Source organism: Schistocerca cancellata, chromosome 1 (genome assembly GCF_023864275.1).
Source record: "Schistocerca cancellata isolate TAMUIC-IGC-003103 chromosome 1, iqSchCanc2.1, whole genome shotgun sequence".
NCBI classification, from domain to species: domain Eukaryota; kingdom Metazoa; phylum Arthropoda; class Insecta; order Orthoptera; family Acrididae; genus Schistocerca; species Schistocerca cancellata.
Genome location: NC_064626.1, coordinates 761,809,000 through 761,826,435, shown reverse-complemented (window position 1 = coordinate 761,826,435; position 17,436 = coordinate 761,809,000). Strand labels below are relative to the sequence as shown.

The 17,436-nt window shown below is 39.1% G+C and overlaps 1 protein-coding gene across 7 annotated transcripts in view; it reads left to right on the top strand.

Moving 5' to 3' along the window:
* The window catches only part of LOC126186509 (ATP-binding cassette sub-family C member 5-like), a 532,505-nt gene that overhangs the window by 71,378 nt on the left and 443,691 nt on the right, over positions 1–17,436 (top strand). For all 7 annotated transcript variants that reach the window (XM_049928217.1, XM_049928221.1, XM_049928220.1 and 4 more), the window contains exons 3-5: positions 4,691–4,834; positions 6,205–6,363; positions 6,590–6,737. In XM_049928217.1, the coding sequence (XP_049784174.1) occupies positions 4,691–4,834; positions 6,205–6,363; positions 6,590–6,737 (451 nt within the window). The remainder of the gene's footprint in view (positions 1–4,690; positions 4,835–6,204; positions 6,364–6,589; positions 6,738–17,436) is intronic.

Here is a 17,436-nt window from a genome sequence, read left to right as displayed (position 1 = left end):
TGTCAAGTCCTTTTGAACAGTAAGTACTGACAAATTCTCACTATAACAAAAATATTGTTTACCAGAGTCCATTGATTGTTGTTCAACTGTTCAGTCATCACATATAACAGTGTGACGAAACCCCATTATAAAAGTTTCAAAGGTGTAATGTTTATTGAGAAAGTAAAGCTTCAATTCCTTTGTGGGGTGAGTGATGGTGGAGATGGGGCCAGAGGGCCCAGAGGAAACTTTGCTGACAGTAAAGAATGCATTTTCTTACATCTTGAATGGCGACAACCCTGTGCTGTTTTGCACGTCAGAGCTATACACACTCATTATGAAGGATAAAAACATATCCCAATCCAAATTTTGTGCATTCAAATAATAACTAAGCACCTTCCCAAGTGTCCAATGAACTCATTCTTTCCTTCCATTAGCTTGAGGATGAAGTGGACTTGGTATTAACTTTTTTACTTTTAATAACCAGCACAACTCTTCCATCAAGTCTGACATGATGTTCATCCCTTGGTCCGCTTTGTATCCGGCACTCCAGACTTCACTACTCACCTATTAACTAACACTTGTGCAACTGTGATTGGCTGTTGGTGTGGCATCAGCACCATCTCAGTGTTAGGGGAAAAATGGTATATTTTGGTCAGCACAAAATGATCACCTTATGTGTTTGGTTGAGTGTTTTTAACATGTCCACCCCATTGAAACTAAACAGTTCTGTTGTTTCTGGCAACTTCTGCAGTGGTACATGCTTCCCATTAAAATCTGCATGCTGCACGCATTCTATACAATTTATGAAGTAATGGTCAACATCATTCTTCCTTCTCTTCCACCAGTACTTTACTGTCCCTCTCCGATTCATCACCCTGCTTCCCCATGGCCTGATGAGACGTGATTATGCATTTCACATAGTCCTTCTTGCTTCAGCTCTGCTGACACAACCACCTGTGGTTCTAATTTTTTTCTCTACACAATAATCCATTGTGTGTGCTAAACTACTGTTGCTTGCTATACTGTTTTCCCTCCTTGTTGGTTCTCTGTGCTGTTTGCCATTTAGCAAGGCTCTGATACAGTGCTTGTACTACTGCTATCTTCTTGCTTAAGCTGTCCGAATTTCAGTGCTTCTTTCCTAGTTTATGCATTACTTTGTATTCAAATTCACTGAGTTTTATTGCCAATCTGACCAGTCTACTAGATTGATCCTTTGAACTTAGTAACCACTTCAGAGAAGCATGGCCTGTCACTACCTTGAATTTCCTTCCATTAACTTAAAACCAGAAGTATGTTAATCCATACGCCGGCCGGAGTGGCCGAGAGGTTAAAGGCGCTACAGTCTGGAACCGCACGACCGCTACGGTCGCATGTTCGAATCCTGCCTCGGGCATGGATGTGTGTGATGTCCTTAGGTTAGTTAGGTTTAAGTAGTTCTAAGTTCTAAGGGACTTATGACCACAGCAGTTGAGTCCCATAGTGCTCAGAGCCATTTTTTTTTTGTTAATCCATACACCAACCTAATCATATATCTCTCTCTGTGGTAGACTAATCCTTCTCCACTTTGTTCAGTTGTCTTGACACAAAGGCAGTAGCATGTTCTTCACCTTCAATCTCCTGGCTCACAACACGCCCAAGAGCATGGTTTAATGCATCACATGGCAATATCAACTCCTTCTGAAAGTACAGAAACACCAACACTGGACTCGATGTTAACACTTTCTTTAATTCAACAAACGCTCCCTGACATTCCTCTAGTTGCACTAACTTAACCCCCTTCTTCAACAACTGCATAAGCAGTTCTTCAATATCCACAAACCCCTTCATGAATTTTCTGTAATAATTTGCAAGATCCAGGAAAGATTATAAACCCTTAGTTGTTTCTGGTACTGGAAAATCTTGCACTGCTTGCACTAATCTAGGATCAGTTCTTACGCCATCCTTAGTTATCACAGGTCCTAAGTTGTTGACTTTGTGTAGTGTAGAGTGACATTTCTCTGTACTTAGCATCAAATAGCTGTCCATAATCTCTTGAATACTTCCCTCAGTTGTTGCCTATACTACTGCATATCTCTCAAAAAGATGATTATTTCATCCAGATACATCAGTATCTGATGTGTCTGATGACATAACTGTGTCAATCCTTTTAGTACCCCATCCAACAAATGTTGGAATGTTGCTGGTGCATTTTCTAATTCTTGCAGCATCCTTCACAATGATACTGTCCCCAAGGTTTTGCTCTGTCCACTTGAGCCACTTGTAACTGATGGTATCCACCCTTCAAGTCCATTGTAGAGAAGTACCACCATCGCCGAGGATTACGAATCGCTTCTTTGATGTTTGGAATTGGGTAGGCATTTGTCATAGTTTTACTATTTAAACAATGTTACTTGCAAAAGAATTGATATTTCTTTGAGCCATCTACATATTTCTATGATAAAATTACAATTTACTTCCATATTCCACCAGAGCTACTTCTATCCTCTATTTTACTATCAGCCAATTGTTGATTAATAAATTCCCCCAAAATTGGTTGCAGAGATTGTGCTATTCAGATTGTGCTTCATCTCCTGTCAGAATCATACTGTATCCAATATTTCACTATCCTTCAGCAGTTGCACCGTACACAACACATCACTTGGTAAGTCAGGCTCCACATTCACCCACAGCAACTTTCCGGTGCCACTCAACACACTGTCATGCGAATTAAGCATTGATATCATCGTTCAAAATTTAACTGGATTGCCCTGTAAACTAAGTGTTTCTTGTGACAGATCAGAATTGACAACAGGTTCCCCTAGTTGGAATGTCTTCTCACTGGGCTCCACTACATCTCACCAAAGGTCAATTACGGCAATATGTTGATGCAGAAAGTCTAACCCTAGGTTCATACAGTAGCCATCACTTAGATGAGGCACTGCTTCCACCCATTGTCTAAATTTGGTTGTCTCAAACAAAAAATTCGTCATTACCGATCATAAGGGTCATATACCACTGTGCCTACTCCAAGTAAACTTGTAACATGGTGGGTTCCAACACCTGCTACCTACTAGCTCTCTTGAGGTCACTGACACATGTGCCCCTGTATCCAATAAAACTATGTGTTTCCTGCCACTTTTCACACCTACTGTGGCACATTACACCTCTGCATTCATTTTTACTGCATTTATCTTTACTGGGAAATCCTTCTGGCATCTCTGGGGTTCCCTCTTAAATTTAGAAGGTGCTTCTTACCTCCAGACTACTTCTACTATTATTGTTGGGAGTCCACACCATCCCTCTTAGCTCTCATGGCTGGTAGTATTGCCTCTGCATATGCTTTGTAGGCTCACAATTAAAGCATTTTGCATTTGATATGAACACATTTCTCTGATCCCTCATACCTGTTGATATCTCAATTTCCTCATAATACAATGCTAATCTAATTAACTGCATGGAGATCTCTCTAGATTCCTCTGGTGCTAAACCTCTTAGGAAAGCATAAAGCACACAATACTCAGCTTCCTGTAGCAACACTGCGTTCACCTCCTCATTCTGTGTTAACGTATAAGTATTTACCCTATGTTTCCTAATTCTGTCCACTGTTGACTGCGGTGGTGTCAGCTCCCCTGATACCATTCTGAAGAGCACAGTTGCACTCGGTTGGCATGAGTGGTGGTGGTGGTGGCGGCAAGCTGGAGGGTCCCGTGGAAACACTGCTGACAGTAAAAAAATGCTTTATTCAACTTCAGTACATGCTTTGTTATGGCTCAATGCAGCAGAACATGCCTCATTCTGTTGACAATAGCCAAAGCTGATGTACGGATGGCAGCTTCCACCTGCTGAGAGAATGCTGCCTAGGCACTTTGTGTTGATGACAGTAGGCCTGCAGCCTCTGTAGGCCACAAACGTGATGTCAACAGCACACTACTTTTCTGTCAAGAATAGCACTTCAAGCAGCTCCACGGCCCTGCTTGCCTTCAGTGTGGTGGCGCGTGGAGACGTCTGTACGTAGGATCGACTACGCCCTCTGGCAGGAGTTAGACGGTAGATGGTGTTGAAGGTGCTAAGTCTTGTGGGGAACTCAGCGCAGGCAGCAGCAGATGCAGATGGCAGATATGGTACTGTGGCACTGAGTCCCATGACGAACTCATTGCTGGTGGCTAAAGGCGCAATGTGATCTCGAACCCATGGCTGCTGTTGATGAGGCCCAGTTATCTCACTGTCCAGCATGGCCTTGGCATTGTGATGGTGCTGCTGGAGTCCAGCAATAGGAATGCCTTTGCTTCAAAATTCAGACACATTTATATCACCCTGAGGCACATTTGCTTCACTAAACATGGCACCTGGGCTCGTCACCTGTAAAAAGAGATGGGCCCTGGTTACGGTGACACTGACCCACCTGCTAAGGCCATTACCACTGTGCATTGCAGATTTCAGCTGATTGTAGCTAGCCTCACCTTGAAGTCCCGTTACGTACATGTTATTCTGACTTACATGTTGTCACACTGTGCCCACTAGTAGCCTGCGGCTACTAATGCAATAAAAAAGAGAACTGACATGAAGAAAATTTAAACAACCACCTGTCAAGAACATTTAATGACAAATTTTCTGTGTTTGAGAATCACTCCCTGATCTTAGGTTTGGTAGACACATATTATATGAAAAATAGCTCATATTTTATCAAACAGTAATCTCTATGAAAATCACTAATCTTTTTTTGTTAAAGGCTCAAAGGCAGGAGGGACAGTTCCTTACAACATAGCCCTTATCGTGCATATGTAAATACCACTCCACAATATATGACAAATCATGGAATGTCAAGATATCAGCCTGCCCTCAAAAATCTTATTCCAGTTCGAAGAAATATCAAGTAAGTATTTTGAATGATTCCAAAGCATTTTGTTCACAGAGATTAGTAGAAACTAACTCTGTTTAACATTTATTTGTAATGTGCATTACTAATTTTTCTGATAAAGTATAGTTGTGTAGGGCTACTTATTAATATGGAACAGGTTAATGAAAATAAGAGGTGTTCATCATTCCTAGACACCAACACAGCAGAGGACGGGGGGAGGGGGGGGGGGGGGGCAAAAAAAAAAAGTATTTGTTATACTATTTAAAAATGGTAATGACATTGAATATGATTTATATAGAAAGCTTTATGAATTGGGGGACTAACATAAGAAAACACTACTAGCTAACAACTATTTGTATTTCAGTGAAATGTATTTTTTTCTTTATTCAAATATTTCTGTACTTCTCACTGCTTTCGAACACTTGGCTGGCTACAATTCAACTTATGCTACATGAGAAGACCCCCATGAAAAAAAGTGATTATAGGACATTGAATCTTTGTGGAAAAATTTGTTCAGGACATGCAAAAGAAAAATAATGACTAAACCATTGAAGGAAACACATTTTAATTTTCATATGAAGGGGTAAGATTTGTTAATTGCTTTACCAGGTTTATGTTCCAGGTTACAAATATTGCTTAGTGGAATGGCCATCTGTATCCGTGACAGCTTGGAACTATACTAGAGATACCGTTTCACATTTGTTTGGAGCTCTTTTCGAATGGTGTACCATGTAATGTTCAGATGCTTGAAGATTGCACATTGCATGCAGCATTCTCAGCCATGGCAATAGTAACTTCTTCAACAATTTGTAGCATAATGCGCTGTATGTCTGTCCAAGGAGTAATTCCCAAATTGACAGTTAATTTGACCTTTCAAATCATGTTCTTCAACCCTGGTGCAGAACAAGGACTTCTCTGTATTCCTCTAATGTGTCTATCTTTTAAAGAGCAGCAGCAGTGTTGCTGATGTTTTGATAAAACAGCTTTCTGAGTAAATCCTTGCTCATGTTGTACAGACTCATGTTGACTGTCTGCAGCTGTAAAGCATACTGATGCTTGTGTTTCACCTCTGTGGCTCCATATCAGTACTGGTATCTAATGGCAAGTCATGACAATAACACTACTAACAACACAAATCCTGCAGCCCACAGTCTGTGCATAATTCCTGTAAAGTTGAGTACCCATACGGTAAATAGTTTCCATCTGCACTGCCTTAAGTAATTAAAGTTTAATTGTAAGTACCTGGTATAAATGAATCAAGACTGCGATATTCCATTCATAAAGTGGCAATGAGAGTCCATTACAACAACAAGTTTCAAACTGTGTATATTAATATCTTAAAGTTAATTTATTTTTGTTAATAAAATGTTTTGATTTACTTCTAGGAACAAAAAGGTTTTGGGTATTGATAGTGCTGGCCTTTTTTCATATATTTATTATTCATGGGTTTCACCTTACATGTATCATGCTCACAAAAAAGGCTTCACTTTAGAAGATCTGCCTCAAGGGTCACATCTTGAATCATGTGATCTAAATTCTCAAAGGTAAGAGAGTATTCTGTAATCTGCACATAAAATTTTATACATAAAGTATCAGACATAAAAGAGACAAACAAAGGAAAATCTAGGGTGGAATGTGTCAATATTATATATATTGAGATATTTTTATATGCACATTTTTGCTCCATTTCTTTGTGTTATCTTTATTTATAAAATTTTAAATGGGACAGTGGAATGAGATATTTCAAATTCTATTTCTACTTTTCCTTAGGTTGCAGCTTATTTGGCAGGATGAAGTGGCACGAGTGGGACTTACTGATGCATCTTTGTCCAGAGTAGTGAGGAAGTTTATACAGACACGTATGATTGTTTCATGCATGCTGTATGCTGCAAGCCTTGTTATGGGATTTGTAAGTCCTGTAAGTATTAGGTGGAATGACTACCTCCATATGTGTAGGTTTATACCCAGATGAATGAATCAACTGTAATTACATTACATGTGCTGGTACTGTGAACTGCTTAAGGTGAGGAGAAACTATAACCATAATTTTTCCCGAGCACATGTAGCTTTACTTTATGGTTAAATGATGATGGCACCCTCTTGGGTAAAATATTCTGGAGGTAAAATAGTCCCCATTTGGATCTCTGGGCGACGACTACTCAGGAGGATGTTGTTATAAGGAGAAATAAAACTGACGTTCAATAGATTGGAACGTGGAATGTCAGATCCCTTAATCAGCCAGGTAGGTTAGAAAAATTCAAAAGGGAAGTGGATAGGTTAATGCTAGATGTTGTGGGAATTAGTGAAGTTTGGTGGCAGGAGGAACAAGACATCTGGTCAAGTGAATACAGGGTTATAAATACAAAATCAAATAACACTAATACAGGAGTAGGTTTAACAGTGAATAAAAAAATAGGAACCCGTATAAGCTACTACAAACAGCATAGTGAACACATTATTGTAGCCAAGATAGACACGAAGCCCACACCTACTACAGTAGTACAAGTTTATATGCCAACTAGCTCCTCAGATGTGATAAAAGAAATTATTCAAATAGTTAAGGGAGACCAAAATTTAATTGTCATGATGGAATTTGATAGTGGGAAAAGGAAGAGAAGGAAAAGTAGTAGGTGAGTATGGACTGTGGGTAAGGAACAAAAGAGGAAATCGCCTGGTAGAATTTTGCACAGAACATAACTTAATCGTAGCTAACACTTGGTTTAAGAAAGAAGGTTGTATATGTGGAAGAGGCCTAGAGTCATGAGAAGGTTTCAGATAGGCTATATAATCATAAGACAGAGATTTAGGAACGAGGTTTTAAATTGTAAGACATTTCCAGGAACAGATGTGGACTCTTGACCACAATTTATTGGTTATGAACTGTAAATTAAAATTGAAGAAACTGCAAAAAGGTAGGAATTTAAGGAGATGGAACCTGGATAAACTGAAAGAACTGGATGTTGTTGAGGGTTTCAGAGGGAGCGTTAGGGAATGAATGACGAGAACAGGGGTAAGAAATACAATACAAGATGAATTCCTAGCTTCTAGAGATGAAATAGTGAAGACAGCAGAGGATCAGGTAGGTAAAAGGAAAAGGACTAGTAGAAAACCTGGGATAATAGAAGAGATAATGAATTTAATTGATGAAATGAGAATATATGGAAATGCAGTAAATGAAGCAGACGAAAAGGAATGCAAATGTCTCAAAACTGAGATTGACAGGAAGTGCAAAATGGCTAAGCAGGGATGGCTAGAGGACAAATGTAAGGATGTAGAAGCATATATCACTAGGGGTAAGATAGATACTGCATACACCTTTGGAGAAAAGAAAACTTCCTGTATGAATATCAAGAGCTCAGATGGAAAACTAGTCCTAAGCAAAGAAGGGAAAGCAGAAAGGTGGAAGGAGTATATAGAGGGTGTATACAAGGGCAATGTACTTGAGGACAATATTATGGAAATGGAAGAGGACATAGATGAAGATGAAGTAGGAGATATGGTATGATGTGAAGACTTTGACAGAGCACTGGAAGACCTATTTTGAAACAAAGACCCAGGAGTAGACAACATTCCATTAGAACTACTGATAGCCTTAGGTGAGTGAGACATGATGAAACTCTTCCATTTGGTGAGCAAGATGTATGAGACAGGTGAAATACCCTCAGACTTCAAGAAGAATATAATAATTCCAATCCCATAGAAAGCAGGTGTTAACAGGTGTGAAAATTACCGATCGATCAGTTTAATAAGTCATGGTTGCAAAATACTAACACAGATTCTTTACAAACAACTTGAAAAACTTGTAGAAGTCAGTTTTGGCGAAGATCAGTTTGGATTCCATAGAAATGTTGGAACACGTGAGGCAATACCAACCCTACAACTTATCTTAGAAGCTAGATTAAGGAAAGGCAAACCTACATTTCTAGCATTTGCAGACTTAGAGAAAGCTTTTGACCATGTTGACTGGAATACTCTCTTTGAAATTCTAAGGGCAGCAGAGGTAAAATTCAGGGAGTGAAAGGCTATTTACAATTTGTGCAGAAACCAGGTGGCAGTTATAAGAGTTGAGGGGCACAAAAGGGAAGCAGTGGCTGAGAAGGGAGTGAGACAGGGTTATATTGAGCAAGCAGTGAAGGAAATGAAGAGGTTTGCTGATGACGTTGTAATTCTGTCAGAAACAGCAAACGACCCGGAAGAGCAGTTGAATGGAATGAACAATGCCTTGAAAGGAGGAGATACGATGAACAGCAACAAAAGGAAAATGATGATAATGGAATGTAGTCAAATTAAATCAGGTGATACTGAGGGTATTAGATTAGGAAACGAGACACATAAGGTATTAAATGAGTTTTGCTATTTGGGAAGCAAAGTAACTGATGGTGGTTGAAGTAGGGAGGATATAAAATGCAGACTGGCCATGGCAAGAAAAGTTTTCCTGAAGAAATGTGTTAACATCGAGTTTAGATTTAAGTGGTAATATTTGTATGGAGTGTAGCCATGTATGGAAGTGAAACGTGGATGATAAATGTTTTAGATAAATAATTTGGAATGTGGTGCTACAGAAGACTGCTGAAGATTAGATGACAGATCATGTAACTAATGAGGAGGTAATGAATAGAATTGAGGAGAAGAGGAATTTGTGGCACAACTTGACTAGAAGAAGGGATCAGTTGGTGGACATGTTCTGAGCCATCAAGGGATCATCAGTTTAGTATTGGAGGGAAGTGTGGAGGGTAAAAATCGTAGAGGGAGACCAAGAGATTAGTACACTAAGCAGATTCAGAAGGCTGCAGTAGTTACTTGGAAACGGAGAGGCTTGCACATGATAGAGTAGTATGGAGAGCTGCATCAAACCAGTCTCTGGACTAAAGACCACAACAACGACAAGAGGTCAGTTTTCAAACCAGTCTCCGGACTAAAGAGCCCAACAACGACAAGAAGTCAGTTTTAGCTGCTTGAAATGCTGTGAAGTTTTCGTGCAATTGTAGGAACAGTTATGTAATACAAATGAGCTAGGCAGCCAGTTAGCATGTAAATATTTGTGAACCACCAAATGTATGGCAGAAATCCGAAAAATTTCAACAAATTGAGTTTTTTGTTAGTTTAAGTTGTTGATGCTTTGCTTCCTAACCAGCATTATTCTTGTTGCTGTGTAAGCATCACTCACTAGTGGCATCCTCAACAAAGACTTGTAAGTTACTTATTTTGACTTACCACTATAACAACGAATAAACTTCATTTCACTCCACTCTGAAAAGTTCACACTTTACAAAAAAAGAAAAGTAATAATATTAATAGTAACTATAATAGTAATAATTCATTGTGGTAGCCTTAACTTCAGAAGAGGCTACATCCCGACATTTTTTCTTTTCCCACCCCATAACTCCTTGCATATCCTGCAATGTGTTTTTCTTCTCTTTACAAATATGAAATGATTTTTTTGCACTTTTAGATCTTTGATGAAAACGCAAATGAGTGATTTACAATTTCGTAATAATATAAGTAATTTTTTGTGGTGAAAGGTATTTAATTATTTAATTTTATTTATTTACTGTTTTAACCAGTAAATAAATCATTAACTTCCTGGCAGAGTGAAAATTCATTCTGGCAATAAATCAGTTTTGGCAGTATTCCTTGATGTATTAGGGTGCAGTACTGCAATAAAATCCTTGTATCTCACTGTCAGACTTTTTATGTGTCACATGAGTTTCCTCTTGTGTACTTGCAAATTGGTCCTTGTCATTTGCAGTTGCAGCAGAAACACTCATCTTTACCGTATTTACTCGAATCTAAGCCGCACTTTTTTTCCGGTTTTTGTAATCCAAAAAGCCGCCTGCGGCTTAGAATCGAGTGCAAAGCAAGACGAGCTTTTTTTTCTCCGCCCCGAGTTTCGACCACTGCACTTTCATACATTATCCATTATCCAACAAAGTAAATACAAATTCCGTATTGTTCATCTTCGAATGTAGCAGAATTTTGATGTACTACGAAAATCCGACATGCAAGACTGTTTGGGATGTTTGTCAATATGGCCAACTCTACTTTCTGAATTTTTTCCTACCTGTGAGAAGAGATGGTTGATAATAGGAACCTGATGAAATGTGAATCACATGCAGTATTCTCTTCACCATAAGAATAATACGAATATCAACATTTTGTCATGTATTCTTTCGTGTTTGCTGCTATCTCATTTAAATCCTGCCTGCCTAATAAACTACGAAACTAGAGTGAGACAACAGCAAACGCGGAAGAATATGCGTATCGTGTCATGTTTATATTCGTATTATTCTTATGCCTAATAGTGACACTGTCAGAAATGAAGCATGGCAACTGACTAGATTTTTAATTCCAAGATGACTAATTTCTGTGCAGAATTTGATGCACTAAAGAAGCAGCCACAAAGATTTTCAAATGGAGAAACATTTTCGCCTAACTCTCGTTCAGAACATGTTCTATTATACGCAGTCTATTATTTGGTTCTTGTTGATCATTATCAAAGAAAGCAACAGTGTAAGTAACAACAAATAGCAGTCTCTTGCCATTGTTTCGCTAATGAGACGATTACTCTCTCTTTTTTTTTTAATTGTAAGCGGCGGTAGCGCGCACAAAAGCAAGCCATGCCGCGAGCGGCGACAGGCCGTAAACACGCACTATCAGAATGCGACAAACAATGCGTGACACAGTACAGTAATGCATTTTCAGCTTAGAGTGATGCAAACACCTATAACAAAGAAAACAGCACTTATCAGATCAAAGCAAAATAAGCAATCGATTCAAACCAGACGAAGCATATGAAAAAGGAAGGGTACCCGTATAAATACGGACGGAGCACCTGACGCGTAGCAATGGCTACCTGGTAAAGCTTAACTGCTAAGCTTATGACTCGAACCAAACTACTGTAGCTGTATCATCATTCATTCGACCTAAATTGTGTCTCATATTACAATGGACCAACTTTGTTTCGATTTGAAGGTGCGGCCTAAAACTTTACTCTCCCCTTGAATTTCGAGTCTCAAATTTCCGGTGCGGCTTAGATTCGGGAATTTTTTTTTCCTTTATTTCAAGTCTCATTTTTCAGGTGCGGCTTAGATTCGAGTGCGGCTTAGATTCGAGTAAATACGGTAGTAGTGCACTATATCATAATGTGAAAGTGCTAAAACAGGACCAGAGAGAGAGAAAATTATAATTTTTATACTGGGTCTCTGTTGTGTCTTACATAGTAAATTAAAAATTCTCAATACGATGCATTTTCTTTTTAATTTAAGTTGTTTTTGTTGTGGTCTTCAGTCCAGAGATTGGTTTGATGCAGCTCTCCATGCTACTCCATCCTGTGCAAACTTCTTCATCTCCCAGTATCTACTGCAACCTACATCCTTCTAAATCTGTTTAGTGTATTCATCTCTTGGTCTCCCTATACAATTTTTACCCTCCGTGCTGCCCTCCAATACTAAATTGGTGATCCATTGATGCCTCAGAATATGTCCTACCAATCGATCCCTTCTTCTAGTCAAGTTGTGCCACAAATTTCTCTTCTCCTCAATTTTATTCAATACCTCCTCATTAGTTATGTGATCTACCCATCTAATCTTCAGCATCCATCTGTAGTACCAGATTTTGAAAGCTTCTATTCTCTTTTTGTCTAAACTATTTATCGGCCACGTTTCACTTCCATACACGGCTACTCTCCATACAAACACTTTCAGAAATGACTTCCTGAAATTTAAATCTATACTCGATGTTAACAAATTTTTCTTCTTCAGAAACGCTTTCCTTGGCATTGGCAGTCTACATTTTATATCCTCTCAACTTCGACCATCATCAGTTATTTTGCTCCCCAAATAGCAAAACTCCTTTACTACTTTAAGTGTCTCACTTCCTAATCCAATTCCCTCAGAATCACCCGATTTAATTCGACTACATTCCATTATCTTCGTATTGCTTTTGTTGATGTTCATCTTATATCCTCTTTTCAAGACACTGTCCATTCCGTTCAGCTGCTCTTCCAGGCCCTTTGCTGTCTCTGACAGAATTACAGTGTCATCAGCGCACCTCAATGTTTTAATTTCTTCTCCATGGATTTTAATTCCTACTCTGAATTTTTCTTTTCTTTCCTTTACTGCTTGCTCAATATACAGATTGAATAACGTTGGGAAAGGCTAAAACCCTGTCTCACTCCCTTCCCAAACACTGCTTCCCTTTCATGCCCCTCGATTCTTATAACTGCCATCTGATTTCTGTACAAATTGTAAATAGCCTTTCGCTCCCTGTATTTTACCCCTGCCACCTGCAGAATTTGAAAGAGAGTGTTGCAGGCAACATTGTCAAAAGCTTTCTCTAAGTCTATAAATGCTAGAAATGTATGTTTGCCTTTCCTTAATCTATTTTCTAAGATAAGTCATAGGGTCAGTATTGCCTCACGTGTTCCAACATTTCTACAGAATCCAAACTGATCTTCCCCAAGGTCAGCTTCTACCAGTTTTTCCATTTGTCTGTAAAGAATTTGTGTTAGTATTTTGCAGCCGTGGCTTATTAAACTGATAGTTCGCTCATTTTCACATCTGTCATCCCCTGCTTTGTTTGGGACTGGAATTATTATATTCTTCTTGAAGTCTGAGGGTATTTCGCCTGTCTCATACATTTTGCTCACCATTAATTTATGTAATACAAGGAAAAGATTTGTAATAAAGAAGATGTTAAGTGTATTTGTAGGCAGTTTGAAACAAATGAAAAGTTGATAGGAAAGTTCTAAATTTGCAGTCATCTTGAATTTTATTTAGTACATGCAGGTACATTTGATTTTATGAACAAAATATAAACTTTCATACAAATTTTCACTTGAGAATTGTATGGCAGTACACACAGTTTTTACTTCTGACAGTGTACTTGTTCATAATCAAAATAAATGCTTAGATTTAAGCTACCGTGAATGAAGAATAAACAATATTAGAACATGATCCTCTTTTTTCAATCAATTAAATGAAACATTAACAATACCTAGTGCCTGCTTTCAGAGCTATTAATTAGCAAGGATACAGATAGCCGTACCGTAGGTGCAACAACAACGGAGGGCTATCTGTTGAGAGGCCAGACAAACGTGTGGTTCCTGAAGAGGGGCAGCAGCCTTTGCAGTAGTTGCAGGGGCAACAGTCTGGATGATTGACTGATCTGGCCTTGTAACACTAGCCAAAACGGCCTTGCTGTGCTGGTACTGCGAACGACTGAAAGCAAGGGGAAACTACAGCCGTATTTTTTCCCGAGGGCATGCAGCTTTACTGTATGGTTTAATGATGATGGCGTCCTCTTGGGTAAAATATTCTGGAGGTAAAATAGTCCCCCATTCGGATCTCCGGGCGGGGACTACTCAGGGGGACGTCACTATCAGGAGAAAGAAAACTGGCGTTCTACGGATCAGAGCGTGGAATGTCAGATCACTTAATTGAGCAGGTAGGTTAGAAAATTTAAAAATGGAAATGGATAGGTTAAAGTTAGATATAGTAGGAATTAGTGAAGTTCGCTCGTAGGAGGAACAAGACTTCGGTCAGGCGAATACAGGGTTATAAATATAAAATCAAATAGGGGTAATGCAGGAGTCTGTTTAATAATGAATAAAAAAATAGGAGTGCGGGTAAGCTACTACAAACAGCATAGTGAACGCATTATTGTGGCCAAGATAGACACGAAGCCCACGCCTACTACAGTAGTACAAGTTTATATGCCAACCAGCTCTGCAGATGACGAAGAAATTGAAGAAATGTATGATGAAATAAAAGAAATTATTCGGATGGTGAAGGGAGACGAAAATTTAATAGTCATGGGTGACTGGAATTCGGTAGTAGGAAAAGGGAGAGAAGGAAACGTAGTACGTGAATATGGATTGGGGCTAAGAAATGAAAGAGGAAGCCGCCTGGTAGAATTTTGCACAGAGCTTAACTTAATCATAGCTAACACTTGGTTCAATATCATAAAAGAAGGTTGTATACATGGAAGAAGCCTGGAGATACTGACAGGTTTCAGATAGATTATATAATGGTAAGACAGAGATTTAGGAATGAGGTTTTAAATTGTAAGACATTTCCAGGGGCAGATGTGGACTCGACCACAATCTATTGGTTATGAACTGTAGATTAAAACTGAAGAAACTGCAAAAAGGTGGGAATTTAAGGAGATGGGACCTGGATAAACTGAAAGAACCAGAGGTTGTACAGTGTTTCAGGGAGAGCGTAAGGGAACAATTGTCATGAATGGGGGAAAGAAATACAGTAGAAGAAGAGTGGGTAGCTCTGAGGGATGAAGTAGTGAAGGCAGCAGAGGATCAAGTAGGTAAAAAGACGAGGGCTAGTAGAAATCCTTGGGTAACAGAAGAAATATTGAATTTAATTGACGAAAGGAGAAAATATAAAAATGCAGCAAATGAAACAGGCAAAAAGGAATACAAATGTCTCAAAAATGAGATCGACAGGAAGTGCAAAATGGCTAAGCAGCGATGGCTAGAGGACAAATGTAAGGATGTAGAGGCTTATCTTACTAGGCGCAAGATAGACACTGCCTACAGGAAAATTAAAGAGTCCTTTGGAGAAAAGAGAGCCACTTGTATGAATATCAAGAGCTCAGATGGAAACCCAGTTCTAAGCAAAGAAGGGAAAGCAGAAAGGTGGAAGGAGTATATAGAAGGTCTATACAAGTGTGATGTACTTGTGAACAATATTATGGAAATGGAAGAGGATGTAGATGAAGATGAAATGGGAGATACGATACTGCGTGAAGAGTTTGACAGAGCACTGGAAGACCTGAGTCGAAACAAGGACCCAAGAGTAGACAACGTTCCATTAGAACTACTGACAGCCTTGGGAGAGCCATTCCTGACAAAACTCTACCATCTGGTGAGCAAGATGTATGAAACAGGCGAAATATCCTCAGACTTCAGGAAGAATATAATAATTCCAATCCCAAAGAAAGCAGGTGCTGACAGATGTGTAAATTACCGAACAATCAGTTTAATAAGTCATGGATGCAAAATACTTACGCGAATTCTTTACAGACAAATGGAAAAACTGGTAGGTGCCGACCTCAGGGAAGATCAGTTTGGTTTCTGTAGAAATATAGGAATACGTGAGGCAATACTGACCCTACGACTTGTCTTAGAAGCTAGATTAAGGAAAGGCAAACCTACGTTTCTAGCATTTGTAAACTTAGAGAAAGCATTTGACAATGTTGACTGGAATACTCTCTTTCAAATTCTGAATGTGGCAGGGGTAAAATACCGGGAGCAAAAGGCTATTTACAATTTATACAGAAACCAGATGGCAGTTCTAAGAGTCGAGGGACATGAAAGGGAGGCAGTGGTTGGGAAGGGAGTGAGACAGGGTTGTAGCCTCTCCCCGATGTTATTCAATCTGTTTATTGAGCAAGCAGTGAAGGAAACAAAAGAAAAATTTGGGGTAGGAATTAAAATCCATGGAGAAGAAATAAAAACTTTGAGGTTCGCCGATGACATTGTAATTCTGTCAGAGACAGCACAGGACTTAGAAGAGCAGTTGAACAAAATGGATAGTGTCTTGAAAGGAGGATTTAGGATGAACATCAACAAAAGCAAAACGAGGATAATGGAATGTAGTTGAATTAAGTTGGGTGATGCTGAGGGAATTAGATTAGGAAATGAGACACTTAAAGTAGTAAAGGAGTTTTGCTATTTGGGGAGCAAAATAACTGATGATGGTCGAAGTAGAGAGGATATAAAATGTAGGCTGGCAATGTCAAGGAAAGCGTTTCTGAAGAAGAGAAATTTGTTAACATCGAGTATAGATTTAAGTGTCAGGAAGTCATTTCTGAAAGTATTTGTATGGAGTGTAGCCATGTATGGAAGTGAGACGATAACTAGTTTGGACAAGGAGAGAATAGAAGCTTTCGAAATGTGGTGCTATAGAAGAATGCTGAAGATTAGATGGGTAGATCATATAACTAATGAGGAGATATTTAATAGGTTTGGGGAGAAGAGAAGTTTGTGGCACAACTTGACTAGAAGAAGGGATCGGTTGGTAGGACATGTTCTGAGGCATCAAGGAATCACCAATTTAGTATTGGAGGGCAGCGTGGAGGGTAAAACTCATAGAGGGAGACCAAGAGATGAATACACTGTGCAGATTCAGAAGGATGTAGGTTGCAGTAGGTACTGGGAGATGAAGAAGCTTGCACAGGATAGAGTAGCATGGAGAGCTGCATCAAACCAGTCTCAGGCCTGAAGACCACAACAACAACAATTAACAATTTGTTATATTGATGTTACCCTGTTTCAGCATTTTCACACAATGATTTGGTGCTTTAACTACAAATAACTGGGGAAACTTTGCAGATGTGCAGGAGTGCACCCATGTCTAAGTAACTATTTGGCCTAAAAATCTCAGAAATTTTAGGCAATTATCTGACACTATTAGTGAAGTCTTGGCAAAATTTAATCCTCAGATTTTTACCCCAAATTGTCACTTGTGACATAGATGTGGAAATAAATATGGGATGATTATGGACAATAGTGTACGAAGGGTCAGAGCCAGGGAGAGGGGAAGGTGGGAACTCTTATTAGTTTCATAGTAATGGTGAAATATCTTTGAGTTTTGATGAGA